The sequence below is a fragment of the Momordica charantia genome (assembly GCF_013281855.1).
Source record: "Momordica charantia cultivar OHB3-1 chromosome 8 unlocalized genomic scaffold, Mcharantia_2.0 BLBB01000008.1, whole genome shotgun sequence".
Classification (NCBI taxonomy): domain Eukaryota; kingdom Viridiplantae; phylum Streptophyta; class Magnoliopsida; order Cucurbitales; family Cucurbitaceae; genus Momordica; species Momordica charantia.
The window spans coordinates 4448482-4472017 of NW_028275166.1; the positions used below are offsets into that span (position 1 = coordinate 4448482).

The 23536-nt window shown below is 34.0% G+C and overlaps 2 protein-coding genes, 2 long non-coding RNA genes, 1 other non-coding gene and 1 pseudogene across 5 annotated transcripts; 3 read left to right on the plus strand and 3 right to left on the minus strand.

Annotated features, from left to right (window-relative positions):
* The first annotated feature begins 2843 nt into the window (after positions 1-2843).
* On the plus strand, positions 2844-3571 carry LOC111004777 (uncharacterized). Its single transcript, XR_015792650.1, has 2 exons — positions 2844-3185; positions 3289-3571. It is a non-coding gene; the product is annotated as an uncharacterized LOC111004777 (long non-coding RNA).
* Positions 3572-5678: 2107 nt separating this feature from the next.
* On the plus strand, positions 5679-5990 carry LOC148209402 (protein RALF-like 19 pseudogene; annotated as a pseudogene).
* A 1625-nt stretch (positions 5991-7615) lies between these two features.
* On the minus strand, positions 7616-8480 carry LOC148209403 (uncharacterized). Its single transcript, XR_015792970.1, has 2 exons — positions 7997-8480; positions 7616-7882 (listed from the first exon to the last, which is right to left on the minus strand). It is a non-coding gene; the product is annotated as an uncharacterized LOC148209403 (long non-coding RNA).
* Positions 8481-11852: 3372 nt separating this feature from the next.
* LOC111005149 (uncharacterized) lies at positions 11853-12558 on the plus strand. Its single transcript, XR_015793132.1, has 2 exons — positions 11853-12139; positions 12222-12558. It is a non-coding gene; the product is annotated as an uncharacterized LOC111005149 (transcript).
* A 3275-nt stretch (positions 12559-15833) lies between these two features.
* On the minus strand, positions 15834-16685 carry LOC111005091 (V-type proton ATPase subunit G3). Its single transcript, XM_022276476.2, has 3 exons — positions 16530-16685; positions 16327-16427; positions 15834-16255 (listed from the first exon to the last, which is right to left on the minus strand). Exons 1-3 carry the CDS (start codon positions 16621-16623, stop codon positions 16118-16120), a joined length of 333 nt encoding a protein of 110 aa, XP_022132168.1. The 5' UTR covers positions 16624-16685; the 3' UTR covers positions 15834-16117.
* A 2600-nt stretch (positions 16686-19285) lies between these two features.
* LOC111004649 (U-box domain-containing protein 30) lies at positions 19286-21428 on the minus strand. The gene has a single exon (XM_022275743.2). The coding sequence runs from the start codon at positions 20727-20729 to the stop codon at positions 19404-19406; it is 1326 nt and encodes a 441-aa protein (XP_022131435.2). The 5' UTR covers positions 20730-21428; the 3' UTR covers positions 19286-19403.
* Between the last annotated feature and the right edge of the window lie 2108 nt (positions 21429-23536).

Genomic DNA, 23536 nt, shown 5'->3' on the forward strand with positions numbered 1-23536 from the left:
ACATAATGAAAATTGTATGTCAAATGATTATGTAACTTTTATTTTTTATCAAAGTTCTCTTTGCATTCTTATAGAATATTTGGCCTATTAATATCACTTATATGCCATATTAATAGAACGAAAATAGGAGATCAATGCTTTTCATTACTCAATCGACTTTTGTCAAATTTTTCGATTTCTTAACTTATACTCATAATTGCCTCCATCTCAACAGGGTAATAGACACATAATTGACAGATTAGTGCCCTGTTAAATAGGGTGACCTAAAACAAACAAAAAAGAAATTAAAAAAAAAAAAAGAAAAGAAGAAAAGGACAGAAAACGTGGTGGGAAGCGATTTAAATAAATGGAAGCATCGACTGCGTGTACTTCCAAATATGGATTAAATTGGATTACGACCCAACAAAAGGAAACTGTTTGGATACTGTGATTGGCTACTCCTGGCGTGGATATCAAGTAAGCTGTCTTCTCCACCCTCCTCAGTTCACACAATTCATTTTCACACTGAAAATTCTTTAAAATAACATTGTAAAAACCACCCCAAAATATAAAATTTATAATAAACTTATAAAATTTTTGCAATTAATTTTTAAATATAATCGTACCTTCCAACTATTAGAGTATTTAAAATCAAACCCGTGATATAAAATTGTAATAATTTAACTAATTTTTTTTTTCAATTTTATAACATTTGAAAACTATAATATTGTGATTTAAAAAAGCAAAAAACAAAAAGGAAAAAAAATTGTAACAATGTCTATAATGTCTATGATTCAACTGACGCACGTTGTAAAATTTCTTTAAAATAAAAGGTATATCTTCTTCTTATTAGACATGTGAGAGTGACTATTCAAACTTTCGACCTTTCGATTGAAAATAGGTGTCTTAACCAGTTGCACTATATTGACGTCGGATCTTATATCATTTTAAATGATGTTGATATTGTAGATATAATAAGTGGCAATAACATACCTATAATAGATATAGTGTAGGAAATTTTCTCGTGAGAGGTGAGCGTGACATCTAATTCCTTGTGGACGAGGTTGCTTCCATCTATCAACTTGCCAACTAACAACTGCATTCCACAATCAAACCATTAAATGCAAAAAAGAAAAAAAAAGTTATCTCTTGGATTTTATTTACTAGATTAACGTTAATTAAGTAGTCAATTTCAAGCCTATGTTCTGGGAAAAAAAATTCAAGCTAAAAGGTTAAATCACAAATTTGTTTATTGAAAGAGTGTTTCTACTTAATCTTTAAAATCTTATAAAAAAAATTCTACTAGTTTCTTAATCTCTTTTAGTTTTGTATCTTTTTGTTATTGATTTCATCAATTTAACGCTTATTTGACGCGTTGACCATATTAAATTAGCGATCATGTGATATGACCTACTATTTTTTTTCTTTTTTAATATAATAAATGTGGGGTATGAAAATTTTAATCTCCAACATCAAGAGAAGAAGTAGATGTCATTTGTTGCTGAACTATGCTCATATTGACATATAACCTAGAAATTGAAACATGTTAGTTTGACTAATTTTGTGCAAACATGCTAATGAGACTGAAAATTTTTCAAAGAGCTCACCTAACTCTTTTAAGTTCTAAACTTACTCGATTTTACTTATTTCAAATTAGTTTACCATATCATGTCACAAAATTCTTAATTAATTATACAGTCAACAAATAATTTGAACATTAAGTTGACAGCGTTTAACGTAGGAGAGATTCATTCTGACACAAAATTGAAAATTTAGAGACATGAATATATATTTTTTACTTTTTACCTCCTTTTTCTTGAGGAGTATAGACGTATAATTGTTTATACATAAAAAGGAATGTAATCACAATACAACCTACAAGTGCAGAAGAGAAATATATTACGGCTTTTATACTATAAGTATTTGAAAGAAAAATTATGAATAAGTCATGCATGTAGGACATGAGAAGAAACTAAACAGATCATGGGATCATTAAATATATTTTGAATTTCATAAAATCATAAACTAAAATATATATAAGGTTGAAATCTCACTTTTTTTGCGGCTATACTTTTACAATTATTCCATCATTGAAATTTCAAAGTATATCAATTTTTAGTTTCAAAGGTTACCAAATTTTATTCCATCACTGAACTTTTCAAAATTTTTGTATTAACTCCTGAACCCCTAGAAAAAAAAAACATTTTCATTCTCGCATTAGTTTTGTTAATCAATTGTTTAACACATAAATAATGTGACTTTAATTTGAATACTCATGCTAACATGTGTCTTATATGAGCATATATAGTTAAGTGACAAAATAATAGTTAACCATCAAATTGACCTTCAATTTTTTTTAATAAGTTTAAGGAGTTAAAATAAATATTTTAGAATCTTAAGCTTCAAAAAAATATAAATACTTTAAATAGTTTCCACATTTCCTAAAAATACATTTGAAAACTAAATTTCAGAAACAAAAACTTATTATTTTTTTTTAATTTTCAAAATTTACCTTAAATAAATACAGAGTTGAAAGTTGGATTTATAATTTTTTTTAATATTTTTATAATTTTTATAATTTTTCTTTTTGGGAAAAGTAAGACATGTTGTATGAAAAAAATACCAATCTCATAACAAAGGGAGACCTATTAAAAAAAAAAGTAACTATAAGAGCTCGAAACAACGAAGATAACAGCATACAAAACAAGACAAACAGTCAAAATAACGTAAGTAAAAACATGGAAAACTATGAAACATACTATAAACTTTATTTTTAAGAAAACAAAATAATTATCGCCTTAAGACTAAAATAGACCAATCAATCAAAATAAAATAGATTAAATATGAAATTGAAAAAGTATATTTTTACAAGAAAAATACCGACTCCTCGGCGTATAAATAGAAGAAGAAAAGCGCTATAAACTGTAGCCAGAGGCGTTGATAGCATCTCCAAAACTCTCTTTCTATCTCTCTCGTCACTATACAGCGATTCGGTTTCCATTGTCTCGGCTTTGATCTGTATGAGAGCGGAGCACGATAATCATCCATTGGCAATCAAATTCAAGCAACAATTCCTGGCGAGAATGTCGAAGCAGCTCGCAGCTCTGTTCGCCATTGCAGCCCTTCTTACAATGTCCGTTCTGTTGTCTTCCCAAGCTCGTCCAATAACCACATTCAGCGCCAATTCTGTCGAAATCGCGCATCCGGTAACCTAAAATTCCAAATCCACTGTTCTAGTTTCCGATCGATTCTTAAATCAATTTCATCGTTCTATGATTAATTTTGTGTCTTTAAACACCGGTGGTTCAGGATTCGAAAGATCGGGTTCATGAAGACGGATGCGATGAACGAGCGGAAGATCAGGACTGCCTGAATAGAAGAACATTAGAGGCTCATACCGATTATATCTATTCAGGTGAGACCAAGCCATGAACCGTATTCAAATAATTGATCTCAGAATTCACACACAGTCGTACATCCTCTGAAAAAGAGGAGAAAATGTTTTCGCACAGTCGTCTCGTCTCCATCTTCATCTTCTCTAATCAATATAGTTTAATAATTAATGTTAATCAATCTGCCGGAGTTCATTATTCGTCTTCTTCTTCTTCATCTTTCTGTTTGTTTCCCGAGAAAACCGAAAAAACACTCCGGATTTTACAGAGACATGCCGATTCGATTCTGCTTGTGGTGTGACGTTATTCTCCGTCCCCACAGCTTCCGTAACAAGAATGAGTTAGGAATTGTGGCGGTTTTCCATCAAATCAATTGGTTATTTAAGGATATATATACACTCTCTTTTGATGGTAACCATTCTGTACCCGACTCTTTTTTCAACCACTCTCATGTGTACATGCCGGTTAAAGGAAATAGTTCTTACTTTGCAGAAAAAATTAATAAGTAAAATCATTCTTATTTACTTCTGATCACATATTTATGGCTCTACTTGGGGTCACACAGAATCCCACGTTCTTCAATCCAGTTTGTGATTATAAAGACCGAACAAAGATTATGGTACTACGTATCGTAGTTGTTTTAACATTTTCAATGTTACTTTTTAAGATTTGTTTTTTAAATTAATCTTTAAGTACGATGATACACTGAAGTTAACACTATTAAAGTCATAATCCACTGTCCTGACCTTTGCGGAAAAAAATAAATATCCACTATCTTGACTCTGTTTTGACTTGTGTGATTAAAAAATTCACTTCATTTTTCCTATTTATCAACCCCCGTTGGGTAATGCTCACCTTTTTATATTTCCTCGTTCTTAATAAAGAAAAACAAGCTCATAAACCTACAATGATAAAACAAAATTTTTTTTTATATTGGAATAAATTGGAAAATGAAAATTTTCTAAAATATGAGAACAAAAAATATAAATAGTTGTCATTTCAGGGACAGAAAGTTACCAAATGGGCTCTAATTTATCCATTAATTCACTTTCTTAACCATCTTTTGACTCGTGTTTAAATTTTATTTCACATCTCTATGTGTCCACTTATTTTTTTTCTCGAAATAGGAATGAAATCCAAAATTTTAAGAATTTGGATAAGCAATAACTCAAGAGAGAATCTCAGGGTCCCAAAATAAGTTCTCATTTCAAATTTGTTCCAAAACATGTATAAAAAGATTATTTTATTATACTTATTCATGAGTTTGGAGTCATGCAATTCTTTTTTTTATTATTAAAAAAGAATAAACAGAAATAATAAATTGGAGCGCTTCCTTATCTTTTAACTCTTTTAATGAGTTTGCTCAAGAGGCAATGTCATCATAATATATAAGGGCAGTACCAAGTACAAGTATCATATCTCCGGCACAAATTGAATTTTATAGTGATAAGAAGCAACTTGCTCAAGATCAAATCAAGTATATGTATTTATGTGTGTGTATATATATATCATTGGTATGTTAGCGTTTATATAAGGTATATAATTAGTATATCAACACTTATAATCAACTATAAGAGTGTTAATATAACAAATTAGGCATATCAATGGATATCAGTAGTCATATCAGGTATAGAAGACATACATTCAAGTTATAAAAGAAAATTTATAAATAATACAACACAACTCGATTAAACAAATTGAAGATAGTAAATAGAAGTAACATATCATAGCATATCAACTATATCAATGGTATATCATATCAAATAAGTTAAATTAATGATATATCATATCAAATCACGTATATTATTAGTATGTCAAGTATATAATGGCCAAGTGTCAACTAAGGGTACGTAGGTTGGAATTTTATTTTATTTTGCCTAAATTTTCCCAACTTTACTATTTTGCAAAATTGAAAAGTAATTACTGCTTTCACACCTTCCCATTAATTTCTTTACTACTTTTGCAAGCACCCTATATTAGTCAAAGGTATTCCCCAAATTAGCTGTGAAAACAATTCTCTAAGTCAGTCCCTATTACTAAATTTGTAGCCAAATTGAAAAGAATTAAGTTTCACAAGAGCCAGATTGGTATTTCCATCAATGGCAATGGCAGTTGAGGGCCATGCGGCGAACCAGAAACTTGCCGGCCTCCTTTTCCTCACAAGATCCAACGAATCCTCCACCCTCTCATCTTATAAACTCCTCCTCCTCCTTCGTCTCCAACGGGGAAAAGAGCCGGAGATAAAAAGTTGAAAAAACAAGTTAATTTTTCTCTGAGGCATTTCACAAACACCTTTCGTGCAAAGACATGGGGGTGAAGCTCTGGCTGATTCTCCTCCTCATCCTCGCCGTAGAGGTGGCGCCTCACTCCGCAACCCTCAACAACAACGCCGTTTTCTCCTCCCGCGGCACCTTGTTCGGAGAATTGAGACCACGGAACCTGCTGGGCCGTAGTCTACTTCCAAGGGGGAAATATCTGAGCTACGCGGCGCTGAAGCATAACAGCATCCCCTGCGGCCGCAGGGGCATGTCTTACTATGACTGCACCAAGCGCAAGAGAGCCAATCCTTATAGACGCTCCTGCCTCGCCATCCATGGCTGCGCTAGATTCACCGATTAATTCAAGTTTCATCTTCACTAATGGTGCTAACTATAAAGACTTCATTGTACTCTTCACTCTTATTAGCTACACTAGACTTTATTTCTCTTTACTCCAAGAGTTTTTATTCCTAAGGTCTGGACAGAATTTCTAATACGTCCCTCCTTATTACAATGCTAACATGTTCTACTCCTCACATCATTATATGCATCTCACATGAAATTAACAAAAACAATAGCATGATTCTTATTAGAAAAAGTTTCACCTATATTCTCCAATTCAGAAATAATTCTATGGAATTCATTTAAATTATCCTTCATATTTTTGCTAGAATCCATTTAAAAGCTAAAGAATTTTAATGAATATATCTGGTTAGATACCGATACTTTTTGATAGGTAGTTTGTAACATATTTCGAAACGTAACAGCGGGATCCTATTCCACTACTGTTACGTTAGCCAAAATGTCATTGGCTTCCACGAGAGCGTAATCGACCTTTGGTTGTCGGAGGATAGCCATCATTTTAATCTTCCAAAGAGCACATCGCTCCACCTTAAAAATACTCACACAATTCTTTTATCCTAAAAAGTATACAATTTATACGGATTACACGGGATCGTTAAGACCGGTATCAATATTACACAACTATATTCATACGGGAGGATTGCACAAGAAAAATAAAGAGAATGGAGAAATATACAACCTTTGTAGATCTCCATTTTGCATCAATCTTCGAACCCAATGAAGAACACCCAAGGACACGAACCCATAATCCTTTTTCAATCAAGATCTTATTGAATCTTGAATACTCACGCCTCAACACCCCATGGTATCGAACAAATATGTTCCGATATGCTCCTCACGGTTGCAGCACAACGGTGGACTGCTCCTCCATGCCGAATGACAAATGCCCACGATATTCAGCAACTGCTCCAACGATGTCGGTAGCCGAAGTGATACTGTGACGGCTAGCCCTCACACTACCAAGTCTCAAATGAGCATCCAGTCAAAAAAAGATATTCAACCAAAATCTAGAGCCAAAAGAGATCCATGATCTTGAGGGCATGTTAAGGTCTCACATTAATAAGATAAAGGGACCTAACAAATGTTTATAACCTCTAAAATAAAACGACGGTGACCTTATATCTTATTTTTAGTATACATGAGATAAAAATTTGAACTCACGACTTTTTGATCGAAAACAAGTGTCTTAACTCGTTTATTATATTCAAGATAACGTTAGACCTTATATGATTTTTAAATGATGTGGATATGGTAGATCTAATAAATATTAAGTGTAGGAAATTTTCCCGTGTGATGTGAGGGCTGCATCTAATTCCTTGTGGACGAGGTTGCTTGCTTGCCTTCCTTCTATCAACCTCTCAACTAACAACTACATTCCACGATCAAACCATCAAATGCAAAAAATAAAATAAAAAAAGTTATCTCTTGGATTTTCTTTACTAGATTAATGTTAACTAGTAAATTACAAGCCATTAAACTAGTGAAGTATATCATTGTCTAAGCTCCGTATTTCAGCTAAGAACCAACTAAGGGTGCGTTGGAATTTTATTTTCTTTTGCCTGAATTTTCCCACTTTACTATTTTGCAAAATTGAAAAGTAGTTACTACTTTCACACATTCCCATTAATTTCTTTACTACTTTTGCAAGCACCTATATTTAGTCAAAGATATTCCCCAAATTAGAGGTGAAAACAATTCTCAAAGTAAGTCCCTATGCTAAATTTGTAGCCAAATTGAAAAGAATTAAGTTTCACAAGAGAAAGATTGGTATTTCCATCAAAGGCAATGGCAGTTGAGGGCCATGCGGCGAAGCAGAAACTTGGCGGCCTCCTTTTTCTCACAAGATCCAACGAATTCTCCACCCTCTCTTCTTATAAACTCCTCCTCCTTCTTCATCTCCAACGGGGAAAAGAGCCGGAGATTAAAAGTTTAAAAACAAATTAATTTTTCTCTGAGGCATTTTCACAGACATCTTTTGTGCAAGACATGGGAGTGAAGCTCTACCTGATTCTCCTCCTCATCCTCCCTGTAGCGGTGGTGCCTCATTCCGGAACCATCAACAACATCGCCGTTTCATCCTCCGGCGGCACCTTATCCAGAGAATTGAGCCCACGAAACCTGATGGGCCGTAGTCTGGTTCAAAAGGGGAAGTATCTGAGCTACGCGGCGCTGAAGATGAACGTCATCCCCTGCGGCGGCAGGGGCATGTCTTACTACGACTGCACCAAGCGCAAGAGAGCCAATCCTTACAGACGCTCCTGCCTCGCTATCCATGGCTGCGCTAGATTCACCGATTAATTTAAGTTTCTTCATTGTACTCTTCATCGTTATTCTATACTAGACTTTATTTCTCTTTATCCGACTTTTTATTCTTAAGGTCGAATCATCTAATATGACCCTCCTTATTACAATTAGTAACATGTCTCTCTACTGCCCCTTAGATTTAGACCTACATTTACTTTTTATCCCTTTGTTTACTGCCTTTCGATCTCCCTCTAGAGATTCACTAACTTTAACCTTTTTATTTTCTTTTAAGGCCCTATTTTAATTATTCATTATATATTAATATTAGATAAATTGTTATAATAAAAAATATATTTACTATTAATAATATAGTAATAAATTAAATTAAAATTTATTAAACGTGACAAATTTCATTTATTTAGCCTGAATAATTAGATATATCCTCACTCCTCATTTGCCGAATGACCGTCTACCTTATTCATCTTACGTACTAAACGAAATTATTGAGTAAAAATATACACATAATTCTTTCATCCGGATTACAAACAATCCCAATAAGGATGACACACCCTTGCTAGTCAATATATTAAGGATTGAAATATACACCATTACACACAACAATATTTTCGTAAGGGATTATTGTGCAAGAAAAATAAAGAGAATGGAGAAATAAAACATTTGTAGATCTCCTGAACACCTAACGACACGAACCTGGAATCCTTTTAGACAAGACCACTCCTCCACGCCGAACGACAAACACCCACGATATTCAGCGACTACCTCCAAAACGATGTGAAGTGATCTTTCACTAATTTTTCTATTAAATAGAGTGATGACGTTGACCGTGATCGCAAAACTAAATAGGGAAACCAGCACTATAATTAATAAGTTATAATTAATTAGAAAATGTAGGGTAGCCATAGCGAACTTTGGATTTGGATTGGTTACAACATCTGATCAAAAGATGATGACATTTGTTATTGGTGGAGAGATTTGTCTTCAAAGATAAGAAAATTCTTAAACCTTGTGATCATATTGGTGTGATAGAGGCCTTTTGTTCTCTTTCTTATAAACTCCCTTTCTCATATAATTATAAGGTCAAATCTATTTGCTTATACCTAACATATTTGCTCTCTGCAAAGATTGAGTTCATGGGACAGTTAAATAAATAAAATAGTATTTTGAATTTTTTTTTTTTTGGCCATCTAAAATAGAATAATAAAAGTTATTAGATCCGTTGTCTTTTACATTTTCGAGTCAAATCGAACCTTAGCCCTAAAATTGAAGTAGAAGCCTCTATCCATTTAGGTCTGTTGCCTTTTAATTAAAAGCCTCGAAAAGGGACGTTGGCCGTGATTGCAAAACTAAATATGGAAAGAATCACCATAATTAATAAGCTATTATTAAGAAGGCGTAGCGTAGGAATAGCCAACGTTGATTGGTTACTGCATCTCCAAAGAACAAATCTCCGTTTCATTCGGGTTTTTGTTATCAATTCTGAATTCTCTCTCATCATTGTAATATTATATATAAAGCGTGAATTCGGAAGAGTCTCCAAATCATCGAAAAGGGAAGGGAGAGAGAAGCCAATAGCAATTCGGTTTCCATTCCCTTCTCCACAGTCTGTACAAGAAAGAACGATAATCAATTGACAATGACGAAGCTCGCAGCTCTCTTCACCATTGTCGCACTTGTTCTTACAATGTCCCTTCTAACCTCTTCCGAAGCTCGTCCGACCATCGCCACTTCCGTCAAAATCGTCAATCCGGTACGCTAATCGATTTTGTTCTTTAATCAATTTTCATCGTTAATCATATGGTTGATTTTTTTCATATTTCTTAAACCACGGTTTTGTAGGATCCTGAAGAAACGGTTAATGGAGACATATGTGATGAACAAAACCCGGATGAAGACTGCCTCTTCCGAAGAACACTAACGGCTCATACTGATTATATTTATACGGAAACCAAGCCGAAGCGGGAGTGAACCTGGCGATTCAACCCGGTTGCGGTGTGCACGGTGCAGTTGCCTTAACAAGAATGACTTGGGAATTGTGGCTGTTTTACCCCTTAAGTCAATTGATTATTTCAGGATATATATTATAACATCCTCGTTTGATGTTAGTATTTATTCACCTGAAAAAGGTTCTTGCTTTGCAGCAAAATATTAATAAATAAATTCCTTCTTTATCTACTTCTCTCTTCCAACATCATATATCTCTTTTAATGCCTCTGCTTCTTTAATCCAGCTGGTTAATGAAAACATGTGCAAATATTGCTAAGTTTTTATCTTTATAAATAGATATTTTATTGTGATTAACATTTATGTTTTTCCGTCAAATCGAGCATAGCTCAAATGATTAAGGTTCACCAAAAGATCATGAATTTGAACCCTCGTCCCTACATTGTTTTCTTCAAATAGTAATTTTTCATCTAATGAAAATATATAGTGCAAAAGGCGAAACTAAAACCTCATACCTAAGAGTATTAAAAAAAAATTATACTAATTCAAAATAAATTGTAACCGTTTTGAAGCCAAAACTAAATGCCATCAATACTTTAAAGGAGAAATCCAAATATACATTCATGTTTATATAAAAAATTTTAATGACATATTAGTTGATGGTTGCATTATGAATCCCTTCAAAATTGAAAGATAGGTTTAAAAGTTAAATGCATTTTAGTTTGAGAGATGCTAGAAGCTTTTTTAAATTGCAACAGATCTCATCCAGGAAATAGAGATAGTATTTGTTTTTTTCTCGGCTACCTTAGGTAGTGGAAGAGATTTTCTCATCCAGAGTCATCAATAATCCACACAAAATTACAACAGATTTATCAAGACTTTTGCAAAGTTGGAAAAGGTTTATCCATTTAGGCAAAGTCGTCATTATCTTTTTCTTTCGTCAATCAAACTCATTAATGCCACATCAACATATGAAGTTTTAACCCAATACCTTTTAAAACTATTTTCCAAAGGTTAGGGACCACATAGTCACTTTTTAAAACTTAGGGACCAAATAGAAATTTATGTTCAAAATTAGGACCAAAAGTGTATTTTCTAGTACACTTGGGGTGTAGAAAATTATTTTGTATTTAAGGTTTAGGATTTATAATCCCTCACAAGGATCCGACCATGGAGATTAAAAGATCAAAATCTAGAATTTTTTAATACACTTGGGATGTGGAAAATTATTTTGGCAATCCAAAATAAATTCCTTTTTTTTTAATGACTTATACCGAGTTAATGTTTTATTTCTAAAATGTTAATAAATAAACATAAAATTAAACCGAATAAATTGAATAATAAAAAATAAAATAAGCAATACAATCTCCACAAACACAAACTCTCGAACTCAATTTTCTATTAATTAGAGTGATGAGTCATACTCTTTAACATCTCAACAATTGTCTTATTAAAGACCTTGAAAAGAGGACATTGACTGTGATCACAAAACTAAATAGGGAAAGAAAAGAAGCACTATAAATTATTAAGCTATAATTAAGAAAATTTAGCGTAGCCAATGCCCAAATAGCCAACTTTGATTGGTTACAGCATCTCCAAAGACCAAATCTCCATTTCATTCGGGTTTTGTTATCAATTCTGAATTCTCTCTCTCATAATTATAATATTATATAAGGTGAATTTGGGAGGGTTTCCAAATCATCGAAAAAGGAAACGGGAGTGAGAAGCCAATAGCGACTCGGTTTCCATTCCCTTCTCCACAGTCTGTATAAGGGAGAACGATAATCAATTGACGATCAAATTCAAATACACAATTCCATTCCAAGAATGACGAAGCTCGCAGCTCTCTTTACCATTGTCGCACTTGTTCTTACAATGTCCCTTCTAACCTCTTCCGAAGCTCGTCCGACGATCGCCACTTCCGTCAAAATCGTCAATCCGGTACGCTAACCGATTTTGTTCTTTAATCAATTTCCATCGTCAATTATATGGTTGATTTTGTTCATATCTATTAAACTTACAGGTTCCTGAAGAAACGGTTAATGGAGACATATGCGATGAACGAAACCCGGATGAAGATTGCCTCTTCCGAAGAACACTAACGGCTCATACTGATTATATCTATACGGAAACCAAGCCGAAGCGGGAGTGAACCTATTCAAATAATTGCTTTCACAAATTTGCACGGTGCGGTTGCCGTAACAAGAATGACTTGGGAATTGTGGCTGTTTTACCCTTAAGTCAATTGATTATTTCAGGATATATATTATGATATCCTCTTTCGATGTTACTATTTATTCACCTGAAAAAGGTTCTTACTTTGCAGCAAAATATTAATAAATAAATTCCTTCTTTATTTACTTCTCTTCTCTTCTCTCTTCCAACCTCATATATTTCTTTTAATGCCTCTGAATTCTTTAATCCATGTGTAGATATCACTGAAAGATAACTCATTATCACCTCCAGATACCTCTCTTATTCATTAATCCAGAGGTCGCATTACAAATTTTATAAATAAATTAGGTTAAAATATCGGATATAGTGGTTTGCTTCAGGGTTTAAAATGTCGAGAGACATGTCGACATATCGCTCATGTCATCGATGTTTTTTTTTTCCCTCCTTCTTTTAATGTTATTTTATCAGTCTATTCCTACCCAGTCAATATTGGGTTATTTACATAGAGGGATGGAAAAAATTGCGAACAATTATACAATAATCTACCTTATGTAACATGTTGGGATTATTTAGCTACTATGTTCACAAAAGCAATAACCGTAAATGGTCCAGAATAGTTGGGAAATATTCAAGTACCTAAAAGAGCCTCCTATATTTTCCTTCTACGAGAGGGATAGTTTAGACTCCCTTCTTCTATATTTTCCTTGTACAAGAGGGATAGTTTTATTAAATCTCAGAAACGAAGGAAAGGGGGGAAAGCGAGGGGACTAAATAGGAACAAGAGGGATCCACTCAAGAATATACTTCTCCTTCCCTTTTTTCGGAAGAAAAAGAAGAGGATCCTGACAAAATCCGATGAAACGGAAGGCCAAAGTTTCAAAAAGAAAAATCTTATGTCCTCCGAGTCGCACGACGTTTTAACCGAAAGAACTTCTTGCGCAATTCATGCCTTTCTGTTTCTGGACTTTTTATCAATATGAGGTGATCGTAACACAGTATAGTTGACTTGTGATTCAGGCAATCCAATCTTCCGTGTGTAAGGCGGAAGCCCCCAAAAATGGTTTTCAAAAAATGGGTGATCAAAAGATCGAATCACTATGCGTATCTTGGTGGTCGTGACTTTTGGTGGTCTTTCTTTTTGGCTTACTCCTCTTCCTGTTCTATTGATCAGAAGCATCCAGCAGCGCCACGCCGGTTTAGAATTTGATTCTCAGGGCTAAGGCTCTCCTTATCCCCCCTCCCTTTTCTTTCCTCCCTGGCCGTGTGTGGGCCACACTTCTGAAAGGCCCTACAGGGGTCCTTCACTTACTCGTGTGAGCCCCCCGCCCGCTCACGCTCCTTACCAACAACCCGGCGCTTCAATCTCTCTTCTGGTTTGAAAAACCTCTTGTGACTATTCTTTTCGACTATAAACGATGGAATCGTCCATTTCGATTTATTATGTTTTATTTTTCTTAAACTACCTAGTTTTCTCTCAAAGAGAAAAAGAAAAGAAGAAGAGTTTTTGTATTTTCTTTCAAAGATCGGTAAGTTTTTTTCTTCCTCGATCAGTCCTGAGGCGTTTGAAAATGGTGTAAAAGAGGTAGTCAAAAGTTTACGATTAAAGTTTATTTTACATATTCAAATAATTTCCACCGATAAAATGATTATATTATTATAGTTAAATGTGATCAATTATAGGTTTAATAGTAAAATGTGATCAACTAAAAATAATAATAATTTATATATATATATATATATATATATAATGTCATCAACTAAAAATAATAATAATTTATATATATATATATATTTTTTTATGGTTACAAACACCCCAGCTAAAAAAATAATTCAGTATATCTATTAGAACTCATCTCCAAATTTGAACTGGAATCTCGCCATAAGTTTTATTTGTTAATTCAAAAAATTTCCTCAAGTTCACAAAATTGACTGAAAAAGACCCTCTCTCTTCGATGGGTACAATTTGAGATAATATCTTCGGGGCTGTTTTAAAATCGTATTTACATAAATATCTTCAATTTTCTAAATTTACACTTTTAGATATTTTCATGTAAAATTTTATTCTAATACCCTTTCTACCCTTATTTATTGTTTTTTAATATATTATAATTTTAAAATTTAATAATTATATTCATTTAATTATTGTGGTCCATTCAATTTTTCAACCTAAAATCCTTAAATCTCTCAAAGATTTTGATCCTCCCACCAATTAATAACTTCCAAATTTGTGAAATCATGATTTGAATTTTCCACTTAGTTTTCTGCCGTCTCCATCCTCTTTCGTTTGCCGCCGCCTTCCTTTCAGACGTCAGACCTTCATCAACGAGGACAGCATACCGTCTTCTTTTAATTCTTCTTTCCTTCTAGATCTTCTTCTTTTCGTTGCCGAGTCGACGTCGTGTGCTTCCGTCATGAGGTATTTATTCCTTCAATTTTCGTTGCACTTTTCCGACGCCGTGCAGCGTTCTTCCATCGACGCCGTTGAGTGTTTATCTCGTCTCCTGTCCCCTTCCATTTTTACCATTGGTAATTATTAGCTTCTGTTAAGATTGGTATATATGGGGATATATTTTATGTATGTGTATAGAAAATTGAAGTTCTTATAGTTCTGTAGAAATGGTCCTTCATACCATTGGTAATTATTAGTCTTCCGTTAAGATAGAAATGGTCCTTCATACCATTGGTAATTATTAGTCTTCCGTTAAGATTGATATATATGGGGATATATTTTGTGTGTGTATAGAAAATTGAAGTTCTAAATGTCTCATAGTCTTAGTATTCATGATTATATTCGTATAGATGGGTATATATCTTATATATAGTATAAGATATATACACATATATCTTATGGTTCTCTAGATAGGGTCTTCCAAAATTGAAGTTCTAAACGTCTCATGGTCTGGACGATTGTTTTTGGATTTTGGGGGATTGTTGAAGGTTTTCAAATTTTGGGGATTTTGGGATATTATTTCAAATCTTTGTCAATTTCTTTCTTACAAAAGCTTCTGTAAAATGGATGTTTCATTTTTAATTTAGGGTTTTGTTTGTATGGGATCTAAATTATAACCTTCCAATTAATAAATTATGCATCTTAAAATGAATTAAAAATTAATTTAATGGGTACCCTCTTACTAATCCCTACAATTTTATCCTATCTTCAAAATTTGTCAAAAATATAATGTCAATTTTGTTAAACAAATATTTTCAAATAAAATAATCAAAGAATTTGTCAGTAAACCAAAAAATTAATTGTCTGTTTGTTTTGTATTAAAAAAAAAGTGATATATGTTTGATAATTATTTATTATATTTTTATTTATGTATTCGAAAATCTAAAAACAAGAACAATCTCTCTACGTTGTTTTCAAATTTGAACAAAATGACCCCTTAAACGTGCTAATTTTTTAAGAAAGCATATTATTAGAATCTAGAAAGAGAAATATATTCAAATTACTTCCGTTTAGATTCAAAATCAAATGAGACACGTTTTTCTTTCCCAGTCGTACCGTACTTGTCTTGACAGAAAATTTAAAAAAATAAAAATAAAAAGAAAATGGCGCTATCTCCTAGTCGTAGCACTAGCGCATGCATTTGTAATCTTCCGCTGCATGTGAATCATAGCCGTCCGTTGATACCAAAAGTAGGCCCGTTACGTTTGACAAAATCACAAAATTCCAAAAGTAATTGAATATTTTTTTAAAAAAAAATACAAAGAGAATTAATTAAATAGACACAAAATTTTAATTCAAGTTGTGGCAGATGCAACATAGCGAAGAAGCATGTCAACTACATCCTTTGAGACCCTGTCCGATGATTCTTTCAAGTTGTTAATTTTAGCATTGGTTTCCTCCTCCAGTCGTTGAGCATACGACCCAGAATTTGTCTATCATTACAATAAAAAAACAAATAAAAAAAATGAATTTTAGTTATAAATGCCACTGGATTTGGTTTTACCTCAGTAACTTTCTTCTGATATTCAGCCTCCATGTTGGCACGATACTGCGCCACTTCCCTTTCAGCTTCATCTTTAGCCTGTTTCAATCTCGCCATTTTCACTGCAGCGAATAATTTCAACACCAATAAATATATATATATTAAATCATTCACGAAATGGGTGGATTTTATTTTATTGTTTCTAAAAAAGTGGTTTGGTTTACTGTTTCTAGCGTTGGATATGACTTGTTGGGCATCTTGTTCTGCAGTTAATAGCATCTGAATGCCTCCTTGTCCTCTAAACGGATCCATCGCCATCTCTCTATCTTTAATGTGACTGATTTTTTGCTTTTTGTAAGTTTTAAGAAATAGAATTCAGAGACTAATATCCTCCATGCTTAATAATCCTCAGGTTTCTAAAAATAACTCACAAAATCCTCCATGCCTAAGGGGGCTTAGTTTGAGAATTGGTCAATCACTGTTTTAGGATCCAACTGTAATCAACCAAATCCTAACTGATTTCTATTGTTTTTAGTATAAAAGTTTTTTTCTTTTTGAATAATATGATCAAATACGTTAATCACATTTTGTTTAGTTTAAAGGGATGTAGTAAAATAAGTGCAAACATAAAAGTTTATACATATATATAATTTTAATTACAATTTTAATCCTTATTTAGTTTCAAAAAGTGTTTATAACTGTCTGAATTTTTCAATTTTTCAATAAGAATTATTATTAGGCAATTTTAGTGACTTAGTAGAAACTTTTAAATTTCCAGATTCATTAGACATTTTATAAAATTTAAAAATTTATTATACACAATTTTAGAAGTCAGAAGCTAAACTCATAATTTAACTCAACAATCAAAAGAATCATTTTGTATTGTCAAATACAATATTTTAGTTTTTGTTGGCGTTAACTTTTTTTTTTTTTTTTATCATATAAACTGGTGCTTTTAAATATATATATCAAAATTTTTTTATCAAATTCAATAAACATAAGATGTCAGTATGAAATTTAAAATTCTATATATCATCTTTTACACGCATGTAACATCAATTAATTTTGATTTTAAAATGATTTTGTACAATATAAAAATGAAAACATATAAATTATTTAACAAGTGGAAAAAGGAACACATGATTTGTGAGAAGGTGAGGTTTGGGCATTTGGGTGGGTCACGAGTAAAGTACTCGTGTCGTGTCTGATAATTACCCAACCCCCATCCCCACTTGCCCTGCACGTGACTCTAATTATAACAACTCCAAGGGTTAATTTATTAATTTCCCCAAAGTCCGTGCTGGTAAAAAGGAAACCAAAAATAAAAAATAAAAAAATTTAACAATAAAAGTAACCTCACCCGGGGGCGTTGTCTACTGGTTTATTACACTAAACAAGAATTAAATAAAATTATAAACACAAACACACACTAATTTCAAAGCCATTATTCTATTTGGGAGTGTTTGAAATTAAATGCTTTTTTAGAAAAATACAAATAAAATAGAGTGCTGTGCTGTTGCAGCCGCAGGCAGAGGCAGCAGTTCAGTTTCAGTTTGGTATAATGAAGAGAGAGAGAGAGAAAAAGAAGCAAACAAGAACTAAAGAATGGGTTTATTTATTAAAATTGAATATGGTGAAGAAAATGAGAATGATGATAATGAATGGACCAGACCAGTGACCACGTCCCAAATCCAAAATAAAACCCAAAATTTGCCCAACTGCCGCACCTCACCTGATGTGATCTAATTTTCCAACACCATCATATTATCATATAATTAGTATTGTTACGTAGTTGAATATATATATATATATATATATATAAATGATAAATTACAGTTTGATTCGTGTAGTTTCAATTTTTGATTATTTTTGTTTTTGAATTTCAAAACATTCAATTTTTCATCATATGTTTTTTATCACAACTTTAACGTGATAATTCATTAATTAATTATTTTGAAATATAGCTATAAATTTATATTAAAAAAAATTCATTTTATACAAAATTTGTGTTAAAATTTTAAAGGAAAAATTAAAAGTATTCAAAATAAACGCTATATGAGAGTATAAGAATCTAAATCAACTTATCAAAATAATATTTAAGCTAAAGAAAGAAACACAAAGTGGTGGTTGAACTTTAACCTTCACCCGTCGATCAATTCAAGCCATATTAGCTCAGCCACCAACAAATGTTCATGAATTCTCTCACACTCATTTTATGATTTGATTTCCTTATTCTTTTCTCCTTGACCTGGCCTTGCTTTCCTTTCAAATCTTAGGGCCTACCATCATTGTCTTCTTGTGTTTTGTGTTTTTTTTAAGGTTCAATTATATGTTTAGTCCTTACAAATTAGATGGGACAGTTGGTAGACAAAATATATTTTAAATGGCTTCCTCACCCTCCTCATATTTTTTTAGCTGGTTTATTCTTTTTTGTGTCACATCAATCGAAACTTAAAAATGTAACTAATTTTTTTTAAAGTTTAATCCGTAAATTTTATCAAAATTTAGAGGCTAGGTTTGTAATTTAACTTAGAAATGATCAAATCCCCGAAAACAAGTTAAAATTGCTTTTTAGAAAGTATGATTTTTTTGCACAAATTTTGTACCAAAAAATACAGTAGTTCCATTGGGAGTGGACTACTCAGTTGTCTTGTTTTGCTTTTGTAACACTTTCCTCTCTTTCTCTCTCTGTGGCCAAACAGTCAAAACATAGTTTTAAAAATTATGAAGCTTGGCTATTGTCCAGGATCTTTGACCACAAAAAAACAAAATCAATAACAAAACTGTATTTGATATTTCTATGAGATCAGCATTTGAATCCAAAAGATGAAGGCCAAAATATGGCTCCAAATAAATCATAGCTTCTCCATCTTCACGAAATCCAACGAATATCATACAGTCGCCGGGACAGAAAATTCCGGTTATCTGTCGACGGCGATTCAGTTAAAAAAAAATAAACAGAAAAAGCAATAAACACATGGGAATCAAAAGTTCTTTCTCCCATTCATTCACAAAATAATCTCAACTATGCATAAACCAAAATTTAAAAAAAGAAAGGAAAAAAAGGGGTGTATGAACAATTTTGACAAGCTATCTTTTTATTGTATAGTTCTGGTAAGCTTACACTTGGAAATGAAGGTAGAATCCGGGTAATTTAGACTACACAATTTCAATAGCTCTATGGATCTCTGTTTCAGCTCTGAATTATTGCACTCACTTTGGATCATAAGCAGCAGCTTCGCCGCCAAACCGGCCTCCACCGCCAGCACCGCGCATTCCTCCGGAGCCAACTTGAAAACCGCCCACAAGATCGACAGCGCAAATTGAGTACAAATCTCCGACACTTTCATCAACAATTTCACCAAATTCCTAATCGTATCCTCGCAGTCTTTCAACGCGATTCTTCCTTCTGGAAGCGACGATAACACCTCGAGAATATAGAGCGCTGATTCCAGGCAATCGGGGTTTAGACCGGAGAGGGCGCCGCCGAGTTTCGCGACGGCGCCGATGCTGACGAGTTGCTTTCTGATTGGTTCGTTGGAACAGAGCGATCGGAGTAAACTGAGTCCGGCGGATACTCCGGTTGGGTGTCTCTGATCCTTCACCATTCTCAACAATCCGACCAAGAGGCTTAAACTGGAGACGTTTTCCGATCTCAAATCCTCGCCGTCCATCAACATTTTGATGAATTTCGTGCAATTAATTTTGGTTTCTATGGAGCCTTCGTTTAAAATATCCGCGATTAGCGATATTCTGGTGGGTTGAATCAGATTCTTCTTCAGCTCCGAATCGAGATCCAAATTGACGAGGATCCCCACGGCTTCGGACCCGACGGCGTGGGAAGTGAAAGAGCCCAAAAGAGAGGAGATTAAGCCGACGCCGCCGTTGTCGACAACCATCTTCTTGGCGGAGGAGTGGGCGGTGACGACATGTCGGAGATCTTTAAGGGACTGAACCCTAGCTTGGCCCTTGACTCTCTTCAACGAATCCAAGAGCTCTAGAACTCTGCCTTGAACGTCCTCGGACCGCTTTTTCAAGGCCAAGTACTTTTGGGAAAACCAGGTGTGGATCAGCTGGTGGAGGGTCCGGTTCGGAGTGACGGAATCGTCCCAGAGTTCTTGCATTGTGGTGGGGCAAGTTAAGTGGCCGAGAGAGAACCATTTGAGAATGTTGGAGCGCTCGTAGGTCTGGCCGGAGCAGAGGGTCACCGGATCTTGCATCGGCTCGAGCGAGATTGGGCAGATGAACACCGATGGGACCTCTATGAAGGATTCCAGCTCCTCAATCATCTCCTTCAGATCCAATTTCTCCCCTACTCCGCCGCCGCCGCCTCCGACTCCGCCGCCCAGAATCCCGTCTTTGACGACAGTTTCCAGATCTAGAATCTTGGCGCCGCAGCCCACGACGGGTTGGTACATCGGCATTTTGGGATACCCTTTTGGTCAATAATACCGAAGGGATTTAAATGGTGCAAAAAACAGAGGGAATTTCAACAGGGGAGAGAGGACCAAGAGGAACGTGTGGGGAGGAAAAGGAAGGAAAAGGGGGAAAGAAAGCAAAAACAGAGAAGTGAGAAGAGGGGGTGCTTGTTTTCTTTTTCTCCTTTTCTTTGCTTTCGCCTTCCTACACTGTCGCTCTCATTGACAATCACAGGCAACAATGTTTCCTCACTTTGGTGGTTTTCTTTTTCTTTCTTTGTTCTGGTCAAAAGGATATCTCCTTCTTCATTACACTATCATCATCATCATCACCTAACAAAAGAGATGGGGGCTAAGAGATTTTTGGCTTCCCCAATTCCAAAGCCTTCCTCTTCAAGCTCCCGAAAAGGGCGAAATAATCAAACCCCAGATCAGAAAATCATGACCCACACCCAAAAAGAGCATTGTGTCAACCAATCAAAAAGCAACAAAAACAGAGCCAAGAAGAAAGAAGAAGAAGAGAAAGGTGAGGGGAAGAGAGATTTGGTTATCTTCTTCTGTACTACTGTTCACAGACTGCCCCCTCCCCACCTCCCACCTCGGTCTTTTAGAGAGATTGGAAAAGAAAACCCTAAACCAAAAAAAAAAAAAGCTTTAATTTTTAGAAATGGGGAAATATGGGATATTACTGGATATTTCATATAACAGGTTGTTTTACTGCAGAAGGACCGTGCACCACACGTGCAGTCCAGTCTGCAACAAAGCTAAAAGCATATATATATATATATATATATATATTATTATTATTATTATTATTATTATTAGTCCAAGAACTTTTGCATAGTACTCACTCGGCTTTGTGGTGGTAGGGTCTATGATTATTGATTAATCGAGGCCTTAATTTCTACAATTGTGCTGGCACATACACCCAAACTACACCAAAAAGAAAAAAAAAGAAATCTAAATCCACCCACCTCCTCAATAATTCTCTATTTTTCACCTGAATTTATTTATAGCTTGCATCTCAACTATAGATAAATAAATAAATAAATTATACAAATTACCAAAGGCTAAATTCATGTTATTATTACATCGTTAATTTAATCCGTTTGAAATTGAAGGACCAAGAGAAAAGAAAAATCCAAAGTGGATGAGAAATGAGAGAGAAAATGAAAGAGAAAAGAAAAGGGAGGCACGGTCTTCGTGGGACACGTGTCGGCTTTTGGATGGAGCAGTGGGGTTGGAGTAAGGGAAAGGAAAGTAGTCAAAGCAAAAGCAAAGACCGGAATTTGGATTTGGATTTGGATTTGGATTTGGGAATTGGGAATTGGGAAACAAGGGGAGGAGTGAGGAGTATAATTAAATAAAGAGAGAAATAAATAAATAAAATATTTAAGCGGTCTTCTAGATCTCAGTAGCAGTCAAAGCTGTTGAGCTGGCACTTTTTGGAAAGCCACGCTGTGGTGGGGCCCACGTGTGATCGATCCCCTTCACTGCCCCTCGAATGACAGATCTCCTCTCCCCGCCCCAATTATTTAACCTAAATAATTATCTATATTTCTCCTTTTCATAAACTAACTTTATATGCTGTTTTTCAAAATCTAATATATTATATTATTATTATGATATTCGTTGCCCGCTTCATTCCAGCGAGACGTACGCTGGCTGCGTTAGGGACGGGTATGGATTGCGGAGTGGTAAAGCCCACTTGAAAAGCTTGATGGGCCTTTTGGGCCTTTACGCATTTTTTTTGTTTCTTAAGAAAACTTTTATGTAGTACTTAAATCAAAATGTTATTTATTATGCTGTTTAGTCGTACGAATGTAATGTGGTTTAAGTGGTGATAATTCTCCGTGCATAATTGATTGATAATTGGATGATAATTTTTTATACCTAAATCTCACTTTCTTGAAATCACGTGCGAGATGAATATGGCTGAACTATTCAAAGTGATTTATACGAGGAAAAAATACACAAATAGAATAAACACTCTGACTCTTAAATTAGTGCAAATTAAACCTATAGCTCTCGGAGACCAGGAATTAGAATTGCACACCTCCATATGGAAATGAACACCTATTCATCGGAGAGAGATAGTAGGTCCCACGATTTTGGTTTGTTAGGTTGTTTTTAGAATTAGTTTTGCACTTATAGACAGTTACATAAGATATCTCAACACCAACCTTTATTTAGACTATCAGCAATCTTTCAAGCTATTTAGAGCTACTCTGGTCGAGCTACTACGCTTCTCCGAAGTAGCAAGGAAAAAATAATGTGTACGGAATCAGTTGTAGTATTTTAGTTTGAGTTTATATCCACACTTGGATGATCTCGTGTTGTCAAATATATAGAGAATTAACATATTTGAAAGGGGTTGAAATGTATACTCTCTTCTTGTCCACTTGTTCCACATAATTTGTTAAAGTTAGATTAGCTCATCTTCAACCAGCTGTTATGTGAGATTTTTAGCTAAATATTTGCTACTTGGACCATGAGACTCAATATGCCACTTCCTCATAAACAAATTTCAAATAATAATTAAGTTCACACAAGTCATTTAAGACTGGTAATTTCTAAATAATTTGAGCATATGATATATTTTTTCTTTTGCTAATTTTGAAAAGAAAAATGAATTTTTCCCACTTATAATAAATTGCATTAAACTTTTAATTAATTGTAAAATTCAAATGGGCTACACGCATTATTTATATAAAGACCATCAAAGTCATGTTGACATTTAATTTAAGCTATCTAATTAATTAGATATCATAAATTTCTACTTAGATGAAGTGACTATGTACATAATTTTATAG

What these genes read in the sequence shown, in the direction of transcription:
- LOC111005091 (XM_022276476.2), bottom strand. Translation starts at nt 16,623, where the DNA reads ATGGCGATGGATCCGTTTAGAGGACAAGGAGGCATTCAGATGCTATTA. An exon ending in CATATCCAACGCTAGAAACA is followed by an intron (nt 16,428 to 16,529) that starts GTAAACCAAACC and finishes TATTCGCTGCAG; the next exon opens with TGAAAATGGCGAGATTGAAA. An exon ending in ATCAGAAGAAAGTTACTGAG is followed by an intron (nt 16,256 to 16,326) that starts GTAAAACCAAAT and finishes TTGTAATGATAG; the next exon opens with ACAAATTCTGGGTCGTATGC.
- LOC111004649 (XM_022275743.2), bottom strand. Translation starts at nt 20,729, where the DNA reads ATGCCGATGTACCAACCCGTCGTGGGCTGCGGCGCCAAGATTCTAGAT.